The following is a 22,383-nucleotide window of genomic DNA, read 5'->3' on the forward strand; positions in this document are numbered from 1 at the left end:
TCTAGAAAGAGAAAATTATACAATGCATCTATTACACAAATATCTTCTACATCTAAATATCTAAATGTCTCTCCAGGTTCCATTTGCAAGAATCCAGATATTTATAATTAAATATAGACAAGTATCAGTGTGAAAGACTACCACAACAGCGTTGTAAATTTCCTTTTTCTCTTTCCAAATTCATCCCTTTATTTTGTTTGAATGAGTTCAAACCCAGAGCTTCAGGCTGGAGCCACACTGCCAGCCTTTGAGCTTTAGCTTATTGTATACATTTGTCTCTCACCCTTGCCTGAGCTGACCTTGAACTATGATCCTCCTCCATTTCCTGAGTAGTTGGGATTACAAGCATGTACTACCATAACTACTTGTTCTATGAAATAGAATTTCACTTTTTTTTTTGCCTAGATTGGCCTCAAACTGCTATCTTCCTATTTCTAAGTCCAAGTAGATTACTTTTTTTCTTTTCAATTTAAAAAATACAGATAACACCCTCACAATGCTTTTTTTTTTCTTTCCTGTATTGGGGATCCCAGGACCTCTTATATGCTAGGCAAGCACTCTACCACAGAGCCACATTCCCAACCCATGATTATTGGGTTTTTTTTTTGTAAAAAAAAAAAAAAGAAAGGAGGATTGTTTTGTAATCCATTTTCAATTTTGGAAGTCCTTTGGACATAGCTTAGAATTTATACAGCTGAAAGAGTTCGTTTTTAAAGAAACAAGCTTAAAAGACGAACATATCTGTGTTCCCTCCTATGTGCAAACTACACTAAAAGACATAGTCATGGACATACATGCAGAAGTGTGCACACACAACACTCCATTTACATAATTATACATGTGGATAAACATAAAACGACTCTAAGACAAAGGAAAAAAGGGGTAGGGCAAAATGGAGGGTACATAATTTTCTAACATATTTGAAATATAGATGAAAATCCTCAATGAAAGCTGTTGGCTCAGTAGGGCACTGGGAGTCAGGAAAGAGTATAGACTGGGGCAGAGAACAGGTATTATTGGAGGGGGTTGGGCAAACAAGAAGGATGAAGGAGGTTGAAAATGGTCTAGATTATTTGCAACTATGAAAACAGAGCAATGAAACCTGCTGAAATTGTTTTGGGAAAGAATAGGGAAAGGAGGTGACTGAGAAGCTGAGATTGATTGGGATACATTGTAAACATGGCCCAGTGGAAATCATCCTCTGTAAGATCGATCTACTTTTGGGTATAGTAAGTGTTGGATTAATCTGATCCTTTTTTTTTTTTTTAAAAATGTGAGTTTTCTATCTAGGTCTTTTCTCACCAAAGTGATCTAGAAAACTCGTTTCTTTGCCCCCTAACCCTTCTCTCCTTGAACAAAAGGAAAACAAGTAGTCCAAGAATGAAGCACAAACAGATAAAGAACTTTCCTTGAACATTAAGCAAGATGCTTTGTACTCATAAATAGACCTGTGGAATAACCCCTTTGTATAGCTACTTAAAATACTAATAAACCAACATTCCTTGTAACATTTTCATTTTGCATTTCTGGGTAGTCAGGCACTAAATGAATACAATCCCTTATCCAAAAATTTCTAGGCCAGACCTATTTCAGGATTCATCATTTGTTGGATTTACAAAAGGTAATACAGTAAATATTGCAAAACATGTCTATCAAATTTGGGCAAGACCTATAATCAAATTGTTATTTTTCTCAGGTAAAATTAATAAGCAGGCTCCTGATGTGGCATAAATAAAAAGTACAACACTTCACATTCAAGCTTTGCTAACAAAAACAAATTTCCTCTTGGCCACAGAACCATTTTGGTGCAACCTATCCCAGGTAAATGGTTGCAGTTATTCAAAGCCATTTATATTAAATAATGTTTTCTGAAAGAATGATTAAAATATACCATTCTTAGATCTTGATGAAGGTACTGTGGAAGCCACTTGAAAGTCAAGAACTACAAAAATGGAAGCACAAAAACAAGCCTGTCTATAACTTCTAGGCTTTTCATCATTTTTGTTTTTATTGATTTTTACCATAGAAAAGTTTCTTCTCTAAAAGTAGAGGTCTTTTCCCTCCAAAGTGATCTAGAAAGCATGGCTATGGATGCAAGGAGAAGTAACAAGGAGGCGAAGGAACATTCCCCTAGGTCAGGGCACACTGGAGAAGGAACAGGATGGAAGAGGTGAGGCACTTGCTGTAGAAATCCACAAAGGGAACAAGAGTCCTGCATCCCAGAAAGTACACTGCTGGGTGCAGAGGGTTTCCAGAAGGAGCAGTGGATTCCCTGACACATACCTAACACCTGGCAAGACCACACTGCTCTCGGCGTCAGTGGAGAGTCACAGACGATAGTCAATCATCCTACTAAAGGCCAGGACGAGCCAGGCACCAGTGGCTCTCACCTGGAGTCCTAGCGCAGGACGAGCCAGGCACCAGTGGCTCTCACCTGGAGTCCTAGCAACTCAGTATCACCAGGCTCTCATTATCACCATTTGAAGCCAGCAGGAGCAGGAAAATCTATGAAACTCTTATCTCCAGGTACCCAGAGAAAAAAGCTGTGGCTCAAGTGGTAAGAGTGTCAGCCTTGAGCGATAAAGCTAAGGGTAGCTCCTAGAGCCCGAGTTCAAGCCCCAGTACTGACACACACACACACACACACACACACACACACACACACACAGATATTTTTCAGAATCAGACATCTTTCTCAGAGAAAAAAGCTGTGGCTCAAGTGGTAAGAGTGTCAGCTTTGAGCGATAAAGCTAAGGGGTAGCTCCTACAGCCCGAGTTCAAGCCCCAGTACTGGCACATGCACACACACACACACACACACACACACACAGATTTTTCAGAATCAGACATCTTTCTCTAATGAAATCTATAACCAGCCTTTCCTAAAAGCTATACATATGCTACAAAGGTAAGAATTACACACTTTTCATTGTTTTTTTTTTTTTGGTCTGTTTTAATGACTGCATGAATTAATTTAAAAAGTGAAGTCAAATAAATCTTGGCTGGTCTCTGTTTTACAAAAATATCTCAGCAATATAAGCAAAATGGAAAGGAGGAGAGAGGACGAGCACACAGGTGCTACCACAGAATGGAATGGAACAGAAGTGGATTTCGGTCATCATGGCTATTGAAGAAACTGTAAACTTTTAAGATTCTAAGATTTTATTTCTCTTCAGAAAATATTTAAGGTTGGTTGCATTTCCCCTTGAATTAAAAAAACAAAGAGTTGCTATGAGGGTCTGAAGGAGAAAGCAAAGCCTGCCCTTCCTTCTGCACTGCCCTCCCCCCTCACCCCTGCAGCTCAGCTCAACGGGATCAAAAAGAGGGAAACTCATCTCCACTGGCAGCCGGGGACGCGCATCCCAAACACAACATGACACAGTGACGTCGATGACCCTCAGCCTCCCTGGCAACACCCAAAACTCATCTTGACCAAAATACATCAAGTTCAAGCTGGGCACCAATCGTGTGTGTAATCCTAGCGATTCAGGAGGCTGAGATCTGAGGATCACAGTTTGAAGCCAGTCTTGGCACAAAAGTCCATGAGACTCATCTCTAAGTAACCACCAAAAAGCAAAAAGTGGAGCTGTAGCTCAAGTGTAGAGCATTAGTCTTGAGCAAAAAAACAAGCTTAGTCCCCCAGGCCGAGTTTAAACTCCAGAATTGGCACACTGGTGCAAACACACACACACACACACACACACAAAGTTCAAAACACAACAAAAACCAGCTTCTAGGGAAAGCTTAACAACTACTATAATAAAACCTTCAGACCTTCTAGTGGGGAATCAAGTATGGCTAGACTTGATCTCTATGGAGCTTAAAAACAAAAAGGAAGAATAAATAGGAAAAGTCTAAATTACCCTTCTATTCTTTACCCTGTTCACCTGCTATTGTCCTCACACTATAATGGTCCCACCTCAGAGCCCAGAAAACCCATGTCTCCCAGCCTGCATTTGCATAGTGTCAATCATATTGTCTGGAGTTAAATTCCTATCCCTTTGTTTGGCACCGGTTTTCTGAAGAGCACCGGTCCAGTTAAACATAGTCACAAACAAGACAGAGGAGTCTGTTGGCCAAAAAGTCGAGTCTCATGTAGCAGCAAGCTGTTCAAATTATTTGCAAACAGTCTTTTGCCAGAGGGGTAAGGAATCAGGCAGTTTTGTCTGCAATTTCCGATTTTGCTCTCTGAGCCATGCAGCGACGGACTATATTGTCGAAACTTCCAAGGTAAAACAAAGCAATCGTGCGGAAAAGGCCCATGGTGACCACCTGCAAGACACAGATAGACCTTTTAGCTCATTGGACAGAACAGTACAATTGTTGGTTTTGAGGTATTTAGGTCTCTGGGAAATAGTTTCTAGGACATGCTTCTAATCTGCTCCATGGAGAAGGATAATAAAAACCCCACCAAGTATCAGCTAAGTCCCAAGAACACAACACTTCTACTGTGTGTAATTGTATAACTGGAAGCTGCCAGAGAGAGAATGCTCTTCCAACAGATAAACTCCAGCCATAGAAAGCAAAAATAGCTGGGTACCAGTGCCTCACGCCTGTAATCCTAGCTACACAGAAGGCTGAGATCTATGTGGCAGAGTGCCAACCTTGGGTGAAAAAGCTAAGGGAGAGCACAGTGCCCAGGCCCTAAGTTCAAGTCCTACTAGTGGCGCACACACACACACACACACACACATCAAAACAACAACAAAAATAGGTATTCTTAGTACTGACAGTATTTTGTACTATTCAAAATAGGCAACTTTATAATAGCTAGGGACTCCCCAAATTTCCTTCCCACCTGTCTTGTTTTCAGAGAGCTACTACCCGAAGCAAATGAGAGAAAGGATCACAGAAAGACACTAGCATGGGCTATCAGAAGCATGAAGCCCAGCCAGAAGATGGCAGAGGGGTGCCAGGGCCACCAGGAAATGGAAGTGGGCAGCCAGGCATCTGCTATGCATGGGGCATGACTGGAAGATCCCATGCTCCTCCCAGCAGGAATCCCTCCCTGAGGATGGCCCTGATCCAAGATCTGGTATTGCTCAGGATCTCAAGAGGAGACTACAACTGTCAGCAGAGAACTGAAGACCTAATAATACTCAGAAATAATAAAGAGAAAGCAGCCAAGAATATTTTCAGGTTCCCAGGCTAGCAGGTGGGAGGGCTTGTACCATGTTAAGCTCAGTAGCAGTGGGCAGCCACTGCCGGTTTTATGCAAGGCAGGTTTGCAATTTAGAAACAGAGTGGAAAATGTGACATCAGATGTATCTGGAAGAGCAGGTGAGGAGATTACAGACCAAGGGATTGAGAAAGGAGCTGTGGGAGCAGCTGACACTTGTCCCTATTGATTACTGCCTGCTGACAAGCAGCTCCTGTGTGGCTAGACTTCCCAATTTTCCAAGAAAAAGCTGAAATCTAGACTTGAGCATGTTTGTCCCAGCCACCCACCTCTCTATCCACCCACCCACCCATCCACCCATCTACCCATCCATCATCCATCCATCCATCCATCCATCCATTTGCAGATGCAGACAGAGCTCACCTGCTGGAGTCCTTCAGTGATAGACGTTACTGGCGCCATCCCACATGTTAGGGAGGACAGCATGTACCCATCTGAGCCAATGGAGCTGTTAAAATTTCCTTGCTAAAAGAGGAGAAGAGACTGATCTGTAGGAAGTTTTAAGCAATCAGTTTAACATATGAAGAACAATGGATGTATTCATTTGCTTCAGATGGGGCAGGATGGTAACAAAGCACTGATGAGACTTTACAAATGGACAAATGGCCTTAGCAGATGGGCAGTTCTCTAGTTCAGGGGCCGTTCAGTGACATCATATACTATGACATCATTTCTGTCTACCAGTGACGTGCACTGATGGGCAGTGCCGCGGGGTGTAAAACAACTCAGTGTCTCCAAAGGGCTGGGAGTCACTGCCACAGTACATGCAAAATAAACACACAAAGAAAATACCACCTATAGGGCTGTGAATGTGTCTTAGTGGTAGAGTGTTTGCCTAGCATGCATGAAGCCCTGGGTTCAATTCCTCAGTACCGTATAAACAGAAGGGGGAAAAAAAAAGCCAGAAGTGGCACTATGGCTCAAGAGGTAGAGTGATAGCCTTGAGCCCAGAGGCTCAAGGACGGTGTCCAGGCCCTGAGTTCAAGCTCCAAGACTGGCAAAAAAAAAAAGAAAAGAAAATACCACCTATAAAGAGTTTTTAAAAATCTGCTCATTGTAGTGGACTCCATCAGTAATCCTGGCTACTCAGGAAATAGAAATCAGGAGAATCTTGGTTTGTGGCCAGCCCAAGCAAAACATAACTGAGACTCCATCTTAACCAATACAAAGCAGGGGGCATCGTAAGACTCCATCTCAACCCTGATGGTACTTAGTACCTGTCATCCCACCTGTAAGACATATGTAAATAGGAGGATCAAGGTCCAGGCTGGCCCAGTATAAAACAAGATTCTCAGATCTCAGCCTCCTGAGAGTTGAGATCTGACACCTGGCATGTAGGTGATTTTAATATTATGCTGAAAACTCATTTTTTCCTCCAGGTTTGTCCCATCCAGGACATGAATCATCCCTTGGTCCAGAGTATCTGATACTTGGCACAGAAACTTTTCATAGGAAAAGTGTAAGGAAAAACTCAGTGTTAGTCAGATTCAGTATGATCCGCGTTCTATAGAGAGCTTTTAATCTCTGGATGCGGTAGGGAGCCTGTATTCATGTGACCAATGAGAAATTTGCACTGCTTCTGCATATTTCTGAATACCAAAGGAGGATAGCTATCTCGAAGAAAGGCTCTTTTTGCAGCTGTTTAAGAGCTGACACCATTCCCTATGGGGGAAAAAAAAAACACTGCAGGCAACCCAGAGACATTTAGAGCTAGGTTCTTGGTTGGAATGATATGAATGAAGTACGCCTGTTGCTTTTAGGAAAAGAACCTGCTCTGTTTGTGGGCTGTTGGATCTGAGCTTTGAAGTGGGGGGGGGGGGGAGTAAGATTTCTGAAAAGCTCCATCTACATCGTGGGATTGCTGGCTTCCCAATGCATACTTTTAGGATAAGATCACAGCAGTGATACTGATGAATGTGATTTTTTTGAACCCATATTTTCCAAATGACTAATGCATGTTACAAAATCATAAATGGGTAAGCATACAGGGCCAACTGATGGGTTTTAATGTCACATAGAACAGAAAAGTTCACTGATGTGGTTTCCATTTTCACACTGTAACTAACCTTTGAGACACTACCACTTGTCAAGTTTGGATTTACAAAACTCAAAAAAGAAAATTATGCTCCCATGATGTGAAAACCTAGTAAAATGCTCTTTCCTCTTCCACTGATGTACCTACCTGTGTCATGTCAGGTTTTCTTCGAAGGCTGCAATTAAAATAATATGTAACTGCATATTACAACAGATTAACCCCAGAAGCTTCCCTGAAGATCCAGCCAACTTCTATTAATAAAGACTATGGAAAAACTAGTAAAAAGACGAAATGATATCCCTTTTTTTCACTGAATTTTTGTTTGGAAGAATATTTTTGTCAAACCTTTCACATTAAAATTTGACAGAGCTGAGTGCTGGTGGCTCACTCCTGTAATTCTAACTATACAGGAGGCTGAGATCTGAGAACTGTGGTTTTAAACCAGCCAGGCATAAAAATCTATGAGATTCTTATCTCCAATTTACCAGCAAAAGCCAGAAATGGAGCTGTGGTTCAAGCGGTAGAGTGCTAATGGTACAGTGAAAAAAACAAAAAGAGCAAGGCCCTGAGTTCAGCCCCAGCATTGGCAACATACATACAAAAAAAAAAAGTCAAATTGATTTATTCTTATTAAAAACACCGAAAGTTTTTTAACTTATGATTTCAATTTCTAAAACAGCAGACATGGATAAATATAAGCAAAAGTTTCCTGGGGTTGTCAATAATTTACAAGAGGGTAGGTCAACAGAAGGAATATGAAATGAATCTGGCCAAAATTGGAAGAGCTATTTAAGAACACAGAAAACCCTGAGTGTGTTTGCTTTGACTAAAACTATGCAGGAAAAACAAACGCTTTCCTCTACCACTTGGGCCTTGGGCCTGTGTTGTAAAGTCAATCAGGGCAAAGTTGAACAACTGCTGTATGTATTTTCTAGAGGGTGCTATTTCTTTTATTCTGCTCAGCCCAGCCTACTCACCAGTCCTTACACTACCATCGTGTAGGGGATGCCTCAGGTTCTAGTGGTCCCAAGGAGTGTTTGGTCAGTGTGGGAAGGGCTCCGAGACAATGCTCAGAAATGCACATTTTTCTTCATGTGGGTTCGTAAGAATGCTGTGGCACATGTATGCAGCTTTTCAAAACAGCACACAGTTTCTAAGGATACCATTTCTGAAGCCCAGAAAACTCAGTAGCTGAAAATGTGCATCAGCTGAGCTGACAGGATGAGGGGCCCAGGAGGTTGGCTTCACTTACGAGTTAACTTTGGGAGGAATGATAACAAAGAGTGGGGAGAGAAAAGAAAACAAAGACCTTTCACCAGGGAGCCTGGCCAAAGAAGACACCTAAATACAATAGTCTAAACTGTGGAGAGGAAGAAAGGGAACATATAAGTCCAAGTCTTACATATTGTTTGTACTCCATTTATAAGCCTCATTTCCTTTTTCTTTTTGTGTTGGTTGTGAGGCTTGAACTCAGGGCCTGAGCACTGTCACTGAGATGCTTTTTCTCTAGGCTAGCTGCTTGAGGCACAGCACCACTTCTGGCTTTTTTTTTTTTTTTGAGTAGTTTATTAGAGGTAAGAGTTTCATGGACTTTCCTCCCTGGGCTGGCTTCAAACCACCATCCTCACAGCTCAGCCTCCTGAGTAGCTAGGATTACAGGGGTGAGCTACTGGTGCCTGGCTAATTTTTTTTTTTAATAGCTAAAGATACAGACATCCTTGCTGATAAATTCTGTTCCTGATATTAAAGCATACATTTAGCTTTCAGGAGTTTAGTATTACTATGGAACTAGAGTCTGATAGTAGCTCTGATTAATCTGGCCAAAACATTACAACAATTTTTTCTCTTAAATAAGTCCTTGTGTAGGTGTCTGTTCAGAAATACAGTATATAGACACACAGCACAGGAAACGAAATGAGACTGTAACTTACTATAGCATCTTTAACAATTTGTTTGGCCACTTGTTCTGGTTTGCAAACACCTGTGGTCTCAGAAATAAGGCGAGTCTCCAAAGGCTGAAAGTGGAAAAACAAAGACACATACATCAATGCCATATTGCCCATTATGTTAAAAATAAGCATGTCCCCTGCCCCTGGCCCGATTAATACCTAATTCTGATTTTCTACCTATTTTTAGAACAAGGTCTATCTGGATTCTGAGCCAGTTTCTAGCCAATTATCACAGAACATTAAGCCAGTTGCTGGAGCAAGAAGCCCGTGGTGTTCTTGTTGGGAAAGTGTGGCCTCAGCTCCAAGCAGGGCCTTCAACGTCGGAGTGAGAACACAGCACTGCACACAAGGGCTGAGGGACTCTCCCTCCTGGCCAGACCCTTGAGTGATGGCGCCTACGCCAAGGCCGGACCCTCTGTCCCGAGCAAATGTCCTCCCAGGCCAACACCTCCATTCTGATCCAACTCTCTGAACAGAAAGAGTCTCAGTCCAGTCTCTATTCAAGCACTGTATTGTTTCTTAACGGAGTTGTACAGGCAACCAAGAAGATGCTGAAAGAGCAAAGTGCTGAGTGGTCCCTAGTCTGACAGGGCGTTAGGTTATAGGGCTGAGACTCAACCCCTAATCTTAGACTTTGGTTCTGCTCAAGGTGGTTAAAAAGACCTACCTCAACCCTTACTTAGCTCAAAATGCCTTTCCGGAATATTTATTTCTCTCTGTCTTTTCCTTCCCTCATCCCCCCTCACCATCCCTCTCCCCACCTCCCACCCCCCATAAAAACAAAGAACAAAGTAACACAGATGTTCTAGAACTGAAGTTTGTGAACTGACAGAACAAAAGGGCTCATTGATTGTGCAGTATATGAAATGAGAACATCAAAATAATTAAAAATAAAAGGGATCAAAAAGCTTCCAAAAATAAACAACAACAACCAAAATACATCCTGAACAAAGGATTGGGCCCCAAAAAGGCACAGACTATTGGACATAATGGGAAAATAAAGGAACTTTTAGGCACTCATGTTCTAAAAAATGTGATTCCTTCCTTTTCTCTTTTTGGCAGGAGTGGGGTTTGAACACAGAGCCTGGTGCTTTCTAGGCAGGTACTCTGTCACTTCGGCTATGGCCCCGCCTTTGTCACTTTGGAAACTTCAGATATGGTCTTACACTTTCTACCTGAGCCTGAGTTAGTCTGTGATCTTCCCACAGAGATGGGATGTCAGGCTCGACCTCTTAAATGTTACTTCTGAGGTGCCATTTCTTAGGAAACTACCAAATCCATCAAAATGGGTAAATGATAAAGAGTGGAGACACTTTCACCAAGAAAAGGAAATGGAAAAGGGACCTATAGTATGACAGGAGAGAAATACCCAAACCACTCATGAGCAGTGAAGTCTGGGATAGACCAGGAAGTAGAACGTCCTGGAGAAATTCTTCCAGTGAAAAGAGAATGAAACTGCCATAAAGCCCTGATGTGTTCAAATGAGTCAGAAAGCCTGATGTGTTCAAATGAGTCAGAAGGAAATGTTTGGTTATGTCTAACATGGGATGGAATAAGTGAAAGATATGTATGAAGTTCAATACATGAACAGGCAAAAAAGGGGAAATTCAAGCACATAATAAAAATATTTATAAACACTCACTGAAGGGCTGAAAGGTGGTTCAGTGGTAGAGCGTTTGCCTTGCATGCATGAGGCCCTGGGTTAGATTCCTCAGCACCACATAAGCAGAAAAAAAAAGCCGGAAGTGGCGCTGTGGCTCAAGTGGTAGAGCACTAGCCTTGAGCTGAAGAGCTGAGGGACAGCGCCCAGGCCCAGAGTTCAGGCCCCACGACCAGACCAAAAAAAAAAAAAAAAAATAACCCACTGACTGACTTAAACCAAGATTATATGGGAAGAACGCAGGGAATGGGGAATAAATGAGAATTTAAAATTTTTTCTCTTCTACTACATAAATCAATAAATAATTCCTAACTCTAAAAATAAAAAAATATCAGCATGTGGGTTTTTAATAAATGCTGCTTTTGCCAGGCTGTTGGCTCATACTTAAAATTCTAGCTACTCAGAAGACAGAGATCTGAGGATTGTGGTTCAGAGCTAGCCTATGCATGAAAGGCTGTGCAACTCTGATCCTCCAATAAATAATCTCCCCATGGGAAGGCCAGAAGTGGAGCTCTGGCTCAAGTGGTAGAGTGCTAGCCTTGAGCAAAAGAAGTTCAGGAACAGTGCCCAAGTCCTGAATTCAAGTCCCAGAACCAGTACAAAAAAAAAAAAGAATAAAATATAAACAAATGCTACCTGTGGGCACAGGAATCAAGACTGGAAGAAATGCTAGTGCAGACTGATGACGGAAGATGAGAATATATCACCTTGATAAACGTTTAACAAAAAATTTAAATGTCAAGAGAAGGGGACTAGGAAAGAGAGCAAAGAGAGGGAAGGAGGACACTTTTCCTGAAGGACCCACCACAGAGTCCTCACGCCAGGCACTCAGTCCTCACGCTGCTGACTAGCACTGAGGGACAGGGAGCCTAAGTGGAAAGCCAGAAAACCAGCAAGGGGCTGACAACATTCATGATTTTAAATCCTGACCTTTGTTTTGTTTTCTTCAGCCAAACCGGGCGTGTCGGTGTCTGGTGGGTAGGCCACGGTCACATACACATTATAGGGCTTCACCTGCAGGGCAGAAGCAAGGCTTACATCACCAGTAGACAAGACGCAACGCCATGTCCAACCTCACAAACTACCTGTGCTGCCCCGATTCCCAGCAGGTGGCCAGGGTGATTCTCCACACACAAGAAAATGATTTATGGAAAGGCAGCAAAAGGGATCTATTCCATGATCTCCCAACCAGAAAATAGCTGACCCTAAAGTATGGCAAATTGTCTCTTACTAAGAGGCCCGGAGCCGTCCAATGATGATAGCCAACTGTGCTTCAGTTCTCCTAGACTCTGTTACAATGTAAGTGTGGATTCGATGCTTGGCCCATCAGACTGAAAATCTGTCTTCTGATATTCTTGCTGTGCTAGGATCATTCAAATCCCTTCCCTTCTGCCCATCTTGTGTGTCCAAACTCAAGGCAAGCACTCTATCCGTTCCCAGAGAAGTTCCTGTACCACCAGTCCCTGCCCATCAGAAGGGAGGCCTTCCTCCCACAGGACCTGAAAAATGCATCCTCATCCTTTTTTTTTTAATTTTTGTCAGTCGTGGGGCCTGAACTCTGGGCCTGGGAGTTGTCCTTCAGCTCTTCAGGTCAAGGGGAACACTCTACCACTTGAGCCACAGCACCACTTCCGGCTTTTTCTGCTTATATGGTGCTGAAGAATTGAACCCAGGGCTTCATGCATGTGAGGCAAGCACTCTACCACTGAGCCACCTTCCCAGCCCTCTTCTTCATCCTTGATGGAGCCCAGCAAAGCCCCCTGCACACAACCTCAACCCATATTTACACAAAGCAGCTCCTTCCCCTGCCTTCTTGGGAAGTGCCTCTGCCTGACCCCAAACTCCCCTAGCATCTCTGCCTGCTGTCCCACCTCCCTGGCTCATGAGCACACCCCTGCAACCCCAGTGCGTTCTTCTCTAGGAGAGGGACACGCCCCCACAGACTTCCCAGCCAACCCTGCTCTCACCCCAATAATGAGCAACTCAAAGCTATGGTTCAGACCATCAGAAGCTCTTTGCCATGATTTGTATTTGCAATTTGCTCACTTTTCAGTCCTCTTGAAGCCATGGGGGGGATTTAGAAGCAGAGGCAGCTGACAGCAAGATTGGCCCGTCAATTTCGAGAAGGGTAAAGTTGCCAACAGGCTAAAAACTGCTTCATATAACAGACTTTAGGAGTGTCCCATGGCCCTATCTTTTCCTGTAGTCCTTTTTGCCCCTCCTAGGTTTGCTCAGGAGAGCATAGGTCCAAAATTCAACTGGGGAAGTACAAGATTAAGGAGAAGTGATCACAAAGTCCTGGCCAGCCATCCTGGGAAGTGAATGAGGAATGGGGGTATCTCTGTCGGTTTTGTTTCAGCACAGACAGGGCATGACGCACCAGCCTGACACCAGCAAGGTGTACACCTCCTAGCCAGTCAAGTTATGCTAATAAGTGGATCTGGATGAGATACGGCAGAGAGATAAAGGAGCCTTTTCTCCCACACTTGTTTTTGAGACAGTGAGTTAATAAAACTTGTCTCTGACTGCCTTGTCCTCTGCTGTGCATGGATGGTCCAGAAAAGGAAAACAAAAAGGAATAAAAAAGTTCGTAAGTTCTGGGTGCTGGTGGCTCATGCCTGTTAATTCTAGTTACTCAGGAGGCTGAGGTCTAAGGATTGCAGTTTGAAGCCCCAACAGGAAAGTCCATGAGACTCTTATCTCCAATTAACTATCAGAAAGCTAGAAGTGGAGCTGTGGCTTAAAGTAGAAAAAGCTCAGGGACAGTGTCTAGGCCATGTGTTCAAGCCCCATGACCAACAAAAAGAAAAAAAAAAAGAAAGAAAAGAAAAAAAAGTAAGTGGTCACTGAAAGCTCATCTAAAGATGGAGGTCATTTAGCAACCCAATATGCCGTTTCTGTGGACAGCAGGTATATTCAATTCCATTTCCTTAACATTTGTATGATTCCTTAAAAAAAAAAACCTGTTGAATTATCTGTATCAGGAACACTTTTAAAGGACTGCTTTCACTAATTTCTCTTTTAGTTAAAAGAGTAACTTGAAGTCTTCTGATCGAGATTATCTTCTGGTCTTGATCATAGCTGTCTATCAAGCAAATTTCTTATCAACCAAATTTCCCATGTCATCTCATAAATTAAACAGGAAAATGTCTTTCTGGTTCCCTTTTTCTAGGCAGGACCAACAGTCCACTTTCAACAGCTACTGAATGGACTATTCACCCTCTAAGCCCTTTTTATGATTAAAAGGAACCAAAGTCATCTAGGGGGGAATTATGGGCAAATAGACAAATGAAAAGACAGGCAAAATATATTTTTTAAACGGTATCAAAAGGGCCAGACTCAGAAGTTAAGAGCAACAGAGTATTCTTTCAAATTTACCCCCTGTATCTATAGTTCTAGGGTTCCACCTTAGTTTGGTAGACCCAAAGACTAAAAGTTAATTACACCAAAAGGATTATGAAAAGCATTCAGAGTTTGAGCAATTAACCCAGTTTTCTTCACAGAAACTGGCCAAACTAATCAAGTATCCACAATATACTGCTAACACTATGTTAGGAAAATAATAGGTTTGATCCAAATTCTAACAGGTTTTTAAAGATCAAATTAAACTTCCACCCACAACCCTCCTCCCCCAAACAGCAGTCTCTTTCATGGTATACATTTATTTTGGTTTTGGGTTTAAGTGATGACATTATTAATGGACGAAAGTCCAAGTCTAGGCCAGCTATGAGCAGTGTGCAAATCACACTGTCATCCAGAGGCTGAGAGAACTTGGTATTGGGTCACTGCTGGGCTCTTTTCTTTTGAATTAGTATCCTAATTCCACCTGGAGTGAAACCAGGCCACCCAGATTATATACTTTGCCCTAAATAACTGAATCCTGATGTCATTCTGCAAGACAGGACTGAGGAGAAAAAGCCCTGATGAGCCTATTTTTTCATCAAATCATATTCACCAACATGGACTCTAAGATGAACGTAAAGGACTGAAGCAACAGCCAGATGAACAGGGCAACATCAACCTAAATTACAGATGCTTTCTCTGCAATAAAGACCAATCGACCGATTGCCAAAGGCTTGAGTCTTATTATTTCTGTCACTGTGTAGCACGTGGCTTTGAGCAACTCCTGAATCTACTGGAAACCCAAGCTTTCTTTCCATCTGGTGGCTAAACCACTTTGGCCTCACATACCTCCCAAAACTATCATAAAAATAAAAGGGCTATTCACAAAGGAACTTTGCAAAGTCATAAATGCATGAGAAAGACCAGTATTTTTATTTGAAATTTCACCACCATACAAGTCGTATTAAGCTCAGCATATTTTAGTGACCTATTATTGATGGTGAAACCTTTGGCTGGATCATTTGATTAGAGACCAGGACAGTCTATCAATCTCTAAGTGATGGAGGACTCAGACAACTTGCCCAATATCTAGCACACACTATCAAGGAGATCTTGTAAACACAAGTCAGCAGATCATAGCTTGTTAGCTAAATCCAGTCCTCTGCCTGCTTGTATAAACTTGTATTGCATGCAGTTACACATTCATTTACATATTGTCTACCATAGCTGCTTTCTTGTTTCAACAGCAAATTCAGTAGTGTGACAAGATACCATCTGGTACTCAGAGGCCTAAAATATTTACTATCTGGCCCTTTACAGAAAAAGATTTTGCTTACCCTGGATTAAAACTCTTAACTAGAATTCCCAAAGTCATACCTTATAAGAGGGCTGGCTACAGCAAATTCCCATCCAGGCTGAATATGAATAGGATTCTATTTGACTACATGCTACAACAGGAAGACCTTCACCCTGCCCTTCAGCATGTGATTCTGGGTAGACATACACATAAGGCACCCTAAGCAATTCCACATGGCAATCACACAGACGTCAACCTTCCACAGCTGAGGCATAGGGGTGTTTACATACTGACCTACCCTTACTTTAAAGCTAATCCTTACTTCCAAAAACTGTTCTAGTAACTGACAAAAGGCAACTCACTTCCTTCACCATTTAAGACATGGAAATACAAACATTAGGAGAGATGATTTTTCAGAAAATTCTCTCTCATTCTTACAGATAAGGAAACCAAATCCAAGTTTAGTGAATTCGCTAACAGTTAAGAATTAGTACCTGACTCAAGTTCTTCCCTGCTACAGGATCTTGCTATAGAGCTCAAGCCGGCCCTAAATTCATAATGTAGCACTTGGGCTAGCTTTGAACTCACAATCCTCACCTCTCAGCCTCCTGAGGGCTGCCGTTACATAGGTGTGTTCCACTGTAAATGAGTAACATTTATTCATTCTATTATTCAATCATCAGGACAGACCTTTTGTGAAAGATCTCTGTATAATATAATATCAAGTTAACTTAAATATTACTCAGGAAGTATTAGACCAGAAGTACCATGAAGATACTACCAGCACTTGGCATATGCAATAGGCTATATCTTCATAATTATTTTCCCCTTTTCATAAATATCATCATGCAGTAAAACATGTTAACTGTGAAACTTAGGGCTGAGCTAATGCTCTTTCATTAACACCAACTATATAAATCTCTAACTTAACACAATAAAGTAATCCATATGCCACTGAGAGGAGTTAATAAGACACAAATACAACTTACCTCCATCTGCAGAGCCTCAGCCAATCCCCGTATAGCAAACTTGGATGAAGAGTAGGCCGTGAAACCAAACAGACCCAACTGGCCTGCCTGAGAAGACACAAACACAATCCTGCCCACCCGGCGCTCCTTCATGGTTGTGATCACAGCCCGGCTGGGGTACACGCTGCCCAGGTAATTGATGCTCATTAATCTCTGCAGAGAGCACAGAGGACACATGAGGTGAGAACAAGGGCAAAAACCTTTAGCCCTGTTGGGACAAGAATTCTGTCTCTTCTCCATGTGTTGAGTGAATGAATGAATGAATGACTATGCAAATAAGAAGTGATGCTCAGGACCTACTGTCTGTAGCCTACTTCAATGTAGTCTGACATTCCACAATGAAATCTGTGCTTAATCGGTCAAAATTAGTTTTCTCCTGTATGGTCTCACTCGGCACCATTTTAACATGCGCGCATACATGCACATAAACTCAATTACCCGCTCCCCACACACATACTTATTCTGTTTGTCTCTGTCCAACTTCATCTCCCCTCCCTTCCTCTCCACCCTCCCTCCTCCTTTCTCTGTTGATTAACTGGAGATGAGAGACTCATGGAACTTTCCTGCCCAGTTCCTGCTTTGAACTGAGATCCTCAGATCTCTGCTTCCTGAGGATCTAGTATTACAAGCATGAGAGAAGCATTTCCTGTTTCTTATGCAGGAAATGGGAGTTAAAGATTGAAAGATGGTAGCTATTATCTGCTGCCTATATTCTTTCTGAGCTGGGGGAATATATGTGATCATTGAGCATTCAACCTTCAGGTAAAGGTTCTGAGTAGCCAAGAAGGATGTTACTTATTATTCTACAATATTGGGGTGTGCACACACAGGGACAACAGGTGAGCTTCCTTTCCTCAGAGAAGCTTCTTCATATGGGCTCTGCCCATGTATGGAGCATCGCCAAGATTTTTCCATTTCAAAGGAAAGGGCAGTTTTAGCTAGTTAGTCTCTTTAGTCTCCTAGTACCAGAAACCTAGCACTTGAATGGAGTAAAGTTTAACTGGTATTTTGTTTCCTAATTTTAACTACCAAATTGATTTATAGAGCTGTTGACATCATCTTCCAACGCATCATTCCAGATGAAGGTATACAAGTCTAGACATCTCCTGCATGCTGATAAAATCAAGCTGATAAAAGCCCCAGAAGACACTCGGGCCCTCATCACTCTTGTTTTTATCTAGCTACACCCAGACTATCCTACATGCCTTCAGTAGACTGCAGAATGCAGGATGCTTTCCCATGGCCTACAAAAAGAAAAAGCAAAGCCCGGCACTGGTGGCTCATGCCTGTAATCCTACCTACTCAGGAGGCTGAGATCTCAGGATCATGGTTCAAAGCCAGCTCGAGAAGAAAAGGCTGTGAGATTCTTATCTCCAATAAACCACTCAGAAAATTGGAAGTGGTGTAGTGGCTCAAGTGGTAGAGCACTAGCTTTAAGCTGAAGAGCTGAGGGACAGCATTCAGGCCCAGAGTCCAAGCCCCATGACTGACAAAAAAAAAAAAGGCAACTGGCCCAGTGTTTGTCTTTTTATAAGGAAGGTAATTAGCTCCAAAGAGTCAAGCATTTAAAACCCATTACCAATAAAACACAAAGAAGAAATGGTTGGGCCATTGCAAACCACAAAATGTTTGCCCTAAAGAAAATGTTTAGCTCTAACACTCACTTTTTTTGGTGCTGAAATATATTGCTAATGGAGGTTCCTTGCTAAACCCATCTTAAAATATAAGTAAGAGGCCAGGTGTTGGTGGCTCAAGCCTGTAATCCTAGCTACTCAGAAGGCTGAGATCTAAGGATTACAGTTCAAAGCCAGCCAGGGCAGAAAAGGCTCCAATTAACCACCAGAAATAGAGCTGTGGCTCAAAGTGGAAGAGCACCAGCCTTGAGCAAGAGAACTCAGGGACAGCAGCCAGGCCCTGAGTTCAAGCCCTACAACAGACAAAAAATAGACAGATAAATAAGAGGATGCATCATTTTATCTTGACTCTAGCATAAGTGTTCTACAACTTTTTTGAAGACCAGAAAGTTGTTAACATTAATTATTTGTAATAATGCTGATACTTGACACGAGCATTCAGTGTCAGCTGGTTTGCAAGGATTCTTTTTATTGAATCCTTGCAATAATCTGTCATGTCTGGTATTTTATTTTCATTGTCCAACTGAGAAAACCAAGATTTAGAGATTTGTGTAAACTCTTATGGTTCAACGTTTTGGGCTTAGACAGCAAAACCTTATTTTGAGTTCTGCTAGTTTTCTTAAGCTTCTACAAACACCCAAATACATTCATCTATTTCATTCTTTTTACTTCCAAGTCAGTCCTGAGGCTTGAACTCAGGGCCTGGGCCTTGTCCCTTCCAGACTAGCTTCTAATTGTGACCTTCAGATTGCAGACTCCTACTCCTGAGCAGCTAGGATTACAGGTCTGAGCCACCAGCTCTGGGAAACTTCATTCTTGAAGCCTTTTACCCAAGGCTCGTTCTACTTTTCAGCATGGTTACCCCAGTAAGAAAACAGTTATACTTACTTCAAAGGTGCTAACTTCAAGTTCTTCGAATTTTCCTGACAGCGACATTCCTGCACAGTTCACTAGCATGTCTACTGGTCCTAGCTTCTCCTGTGCCTGGAAAGCATATATCAAAGAAGATATCAAAAAAGAGCTGGGTGCCAGCGGCTCACACCCAAAATCATAACTACTCAGGAGGCTGAAATCTGAGGATCATGGTTCAAAGCCAGTCCATGCAGGAAAGTGTCAGATTCTTATCTCCGATAAACTACTCAGAAAAAAGCCAGAAGTGGCATTGTGGCTCAAGTGGTAGAGCAGTATCCTTGAGCACAAAAGCTCAAGGACAGTGCCCCAGGCCCTGAATTCAAGCCCTACGACTGGCAAATAAAAATAAAAAAGAGAAGAATTTCTTAGCAGCAAATCAAGACTAATAAGTAAACTCAATGAAACTATTAAATCAGTTGGGAAGAGTTACCAGTTCCAAGGCATGTAGCAAAATGCTAAGAATCCACCAAAAACAGCAATAAAGTGCAATCAACTCTTACCTGTTTTATGACATTCTCTACTTGGTTATAGTTTTGAGACACATCAACTGAGATACACAGCACCACCTGTAAAAAGACAATTACATAATCAGAGGCATGCAGGTGTTGAAATAGTTTGAAGGTTGCTTTTTTTTTTAATTAAAACCAATTCATTCCTATGGAAAGGAAAAGGCTGGTGTTTAGATGTACGGATTACAGTGCTTGAAATCTGCTGACTATATGATCAGTAGGCAAAGCCACACATGACAGTATGTCTTGGGGTTGGAGTGTGAGCTAGGTGCTGGAAAGCACAGATACACATCTGGGAATCTGGTGTTACAGATAGGATAAGGGTTGCCAAGTATCGAAGGTTTGGCCACCAGCCTGCAGTGCACCTGGGAGATGATGAAACTTATACAGAGTAGGCCTTAATAGGAGGACTTCGGTCTCTGGGAATGTGCCCTTGAAGGAGATATTGGGGTCCTGGTCCCTTCCTATCTCTCTTTGCTTCCTGACCACCATGGGTTAAGCAGTTTTTCTCTTGCAAGCACTCCCCATCTTTCCACAGGCCCAAAAGCAACAGAGACAAGTGACCACGGACTGAAACCTTAGCCAAAAATAAGGGTAACCAGAAGCCAGTGATGACCAGCATTCTCTCCAGATCCAAAAAGCCACACTGAAGGACTGAGTCAATGTACTGGATGCCTGCAGTTCCAGCTACTTGGGAACCTCAGGCAGGAGGATAGAATTTCCTGAGCCTAGGAGTTTGGGATCAGCCTGAGTGTCACAGTGAGGACCATGTCAGGGAAGAAAAGAGAAGACAAGAGGGAAGGGCAGGGGAGGGAAAAGAGGAACAGAAAGAGAGAGAGAAAGGGAGACAGGGACAGAGAGGATAGATTGAGGAAGGAAGAGAAAGAGTATGAGGAGGGAAGGAGGAAGGGAAGGAATACACTGCCTTCAGATTTAATGTAACATGTAGACATTTTGTCACTTAAAAGGACCCCCAAGCTGTATATTGGTGGTTCATGCCACCAATCTTAGCTACTCAGGAGGCTGAGATGTGAGGACTGTGGTTCAAAGCCAGCCCAGGCAGGTAAGTCTGAGACTCTTATCTCCAACTAACCACCAAAAAGCTGGAAGTGAAGCTGTGGCTCAAGTGCTAGCCTTGAGCAAGAAAGCATGATAACTCAGGGACAGTGCCTGGGCCCTGAGCTCAAGTCTTAGCACTGGTGCATGAGCATACGCATGCGTGCACGCACGCATGCACGCACGCACACGTGCACACACACACACACAAAGAAACCCTATCAAGTTCCTTAATTACTCAAAAAACAAACCAGTCTCCTTCATAAATAAGATACTCTGGATTGGAGGGGTTACCTTCTGCCGTAGTAATACCCGAAATGGATTTTATTCCCACATTATTATTCAGAAAAACACTTTCTCAGAAAGGGCTAAGATTAACTTTAAAATATGACTTTTTATACATTTTCCTGAGAGTCTTACTGTAAATCTGTACCACAGACAAGTACAATTTCAAGGAAGAATGTTATGAAATTACCAGGATAAAAATCGCCCACGGTGCTGCCTTCTCTGGTAGGTAGCCGCAAGTCTGTCCAGGCAGAAGGGTCGGGCTCACTGTAGCCCACCAGCTCTGCCTTCTTCCCCTTCCCTGACCCGGAAGACAAGCTCTCCCACTCTATCACGTGACCGTAAAGCTCCGGACAGATGAAGAGGACCAGCCATCACTGGGCAAAGTCAGCAGAGACACCATAGCAGCAAACAGTGGCAGGCCCTGAAGCCCAGAGCTGTACCCCACCTCCCTTTCCATCACAGGCTATGTGGGTATGGGGAAAGTGGGCAAGTTCATACAGCTAGCACCCTTCCCTGTCATCGGCTTCAGAGACATGGTACAGGCAGAGACACAGTCCTGAAGAAAAACTCTCAAAGCTTTCCTATATAAGGAAATGTGGACAGGAATTTTTCCTGCAGCACTCATTGCAAAGGCAGAAAAAGAAGGCAAATATGCAACAACAAAGAAACTCTGGGATAGCCAACAGTGGATTACATGAAAACATGATGCAGATTTATCTAAGTTGACATGGAAAAAATCTCTAACCTATTTTGGAGTGGGGGAAAGAGGCTATTCAAAAACTACAGTGAAATCCTGTTTAAAACTTATCCAATGCCAGGTGCCAATGGTTCATGCCTATAATCCTAGCTACTCAAGAGACTAGAGCTGAGGATCATGGTTCAAAGCCAGGCCAGGCAGGAAAGTTCATGAAACTCTGATCTATAATTAACCACCAAAAGGCCAGAAGAGGAGCTTGCTCTAAGTGGTAAAGGGCTAGCCTTGATGAAAAAGCTCAGGCATAGTGCCAGGCCCTGAGTTCAAGCCTCTGGAATGGTACACACGCATATGCACACATGCACAAGCACACACACACAAACACACACAGAGACACACACACACACACACTCATCAGAAAGTTAAAATTAAGAAAGCTGCTAAACTCAAGAGTTAGCAAGGTTGTGGAGCAACAGGCTCCACCATGTGATGGGTGGGAATATGACCACTTTGGTATGGGAGAAGAAAATGTAGTTATTATGTCAGGTGCCGGTGGTTCATGCCTGTGATCCTAACTCCTTCAATCTGAGCACGGAAGTGCAAAGCCAGCCGAGGAAGGAAATCTGTGAGACTTTTTTGTTGTTGTTGTTTTTTTGGGTCCAGTCGTGGGGCCTAAACTCTGGCACTGGGCACTGTCCCTCAAGACTAGCGCTCTACCACTTGAGCCACAGCGCCACTTCTGGCTTTTTTCTTTTTGCTTATGTGGTGCTGAGGAATCGAACCCAGGGCCTCATGCATGC

General features: G+C 42.7%; 1 protein-coding gene and 1 long non-coding RNA gene across 2 annotated transcripts in view; both read right to left on the reverse strand.

Moving 5' to 3' along the window:
* Positions 1–389: 389 nt before the first annotated feature.
* LOC105987570 lies at positions 390–2,483 on the reverse strand. The gene is made up of 2 exons (XR_001175167.1): positions 2,435–2,483; positions 390–2,390 (listed from the first exon to the last, which is right to left on the reverse strand). It is a non-coding gene; the product is annotated as an uncharacterized LOC105987570 (long non-coding RNA).
* Positions 2,484–3,563: 1,080 nt separating this feature from the next.
* The window catches only part of Kdsr (3-ketodihydrosphingosine reductase), a 25,847-nt gene continuing 7,027 nt past the window's right edge, over positions 3,564–22,383 (reverse strand). The window contains exons 4-10 of the mRNA XM_013018905.1: positions 19,537–19,602; positions 19,013–19,108; positions 16,452–16,643; positions 11,754–11,837; positions 9,146–9,229; positions 5,543–5,644; positions 3,564–4,272 (exon numbers count right to left, since the gene is read on the reverse strand). Of these exons, the coding sequence (XP_012874359.1) occupies positions 4,153–4,272; positions 5,543–5,644; positions 9,146–9,229; positions 11,754–11,837; positions 16,452–16,643; positions 19,013–19,108; positions 19,537–19,602 (744 nt within the window). The 3' untranslated portion in view covers positions 3,564–4,152. The remainder of the gene's footprint in view (positions 4,273–5,542; positions 5,645–9,145; positions 9,230–11,753; positions 11,838–16,451; positions 16,644–19,012; positions 19,109–19,536; positions 19,603–22,383) is intronic.

Source organism: Dipodomys ordii, unplaced genomic scaffold, assembly GCF_000151885.1.
Source record: "Dipodomys ordii isolate 6190 unplaced genomic scaffold, Dord_2.0 Scaffold43, whole genome shotgun sequence".
NCBI lineage: Eukaryota > Metazoa > Chordata > Mammalia > Rodentia > Heteromyidae > Dipodomys > Dipodomys ordii.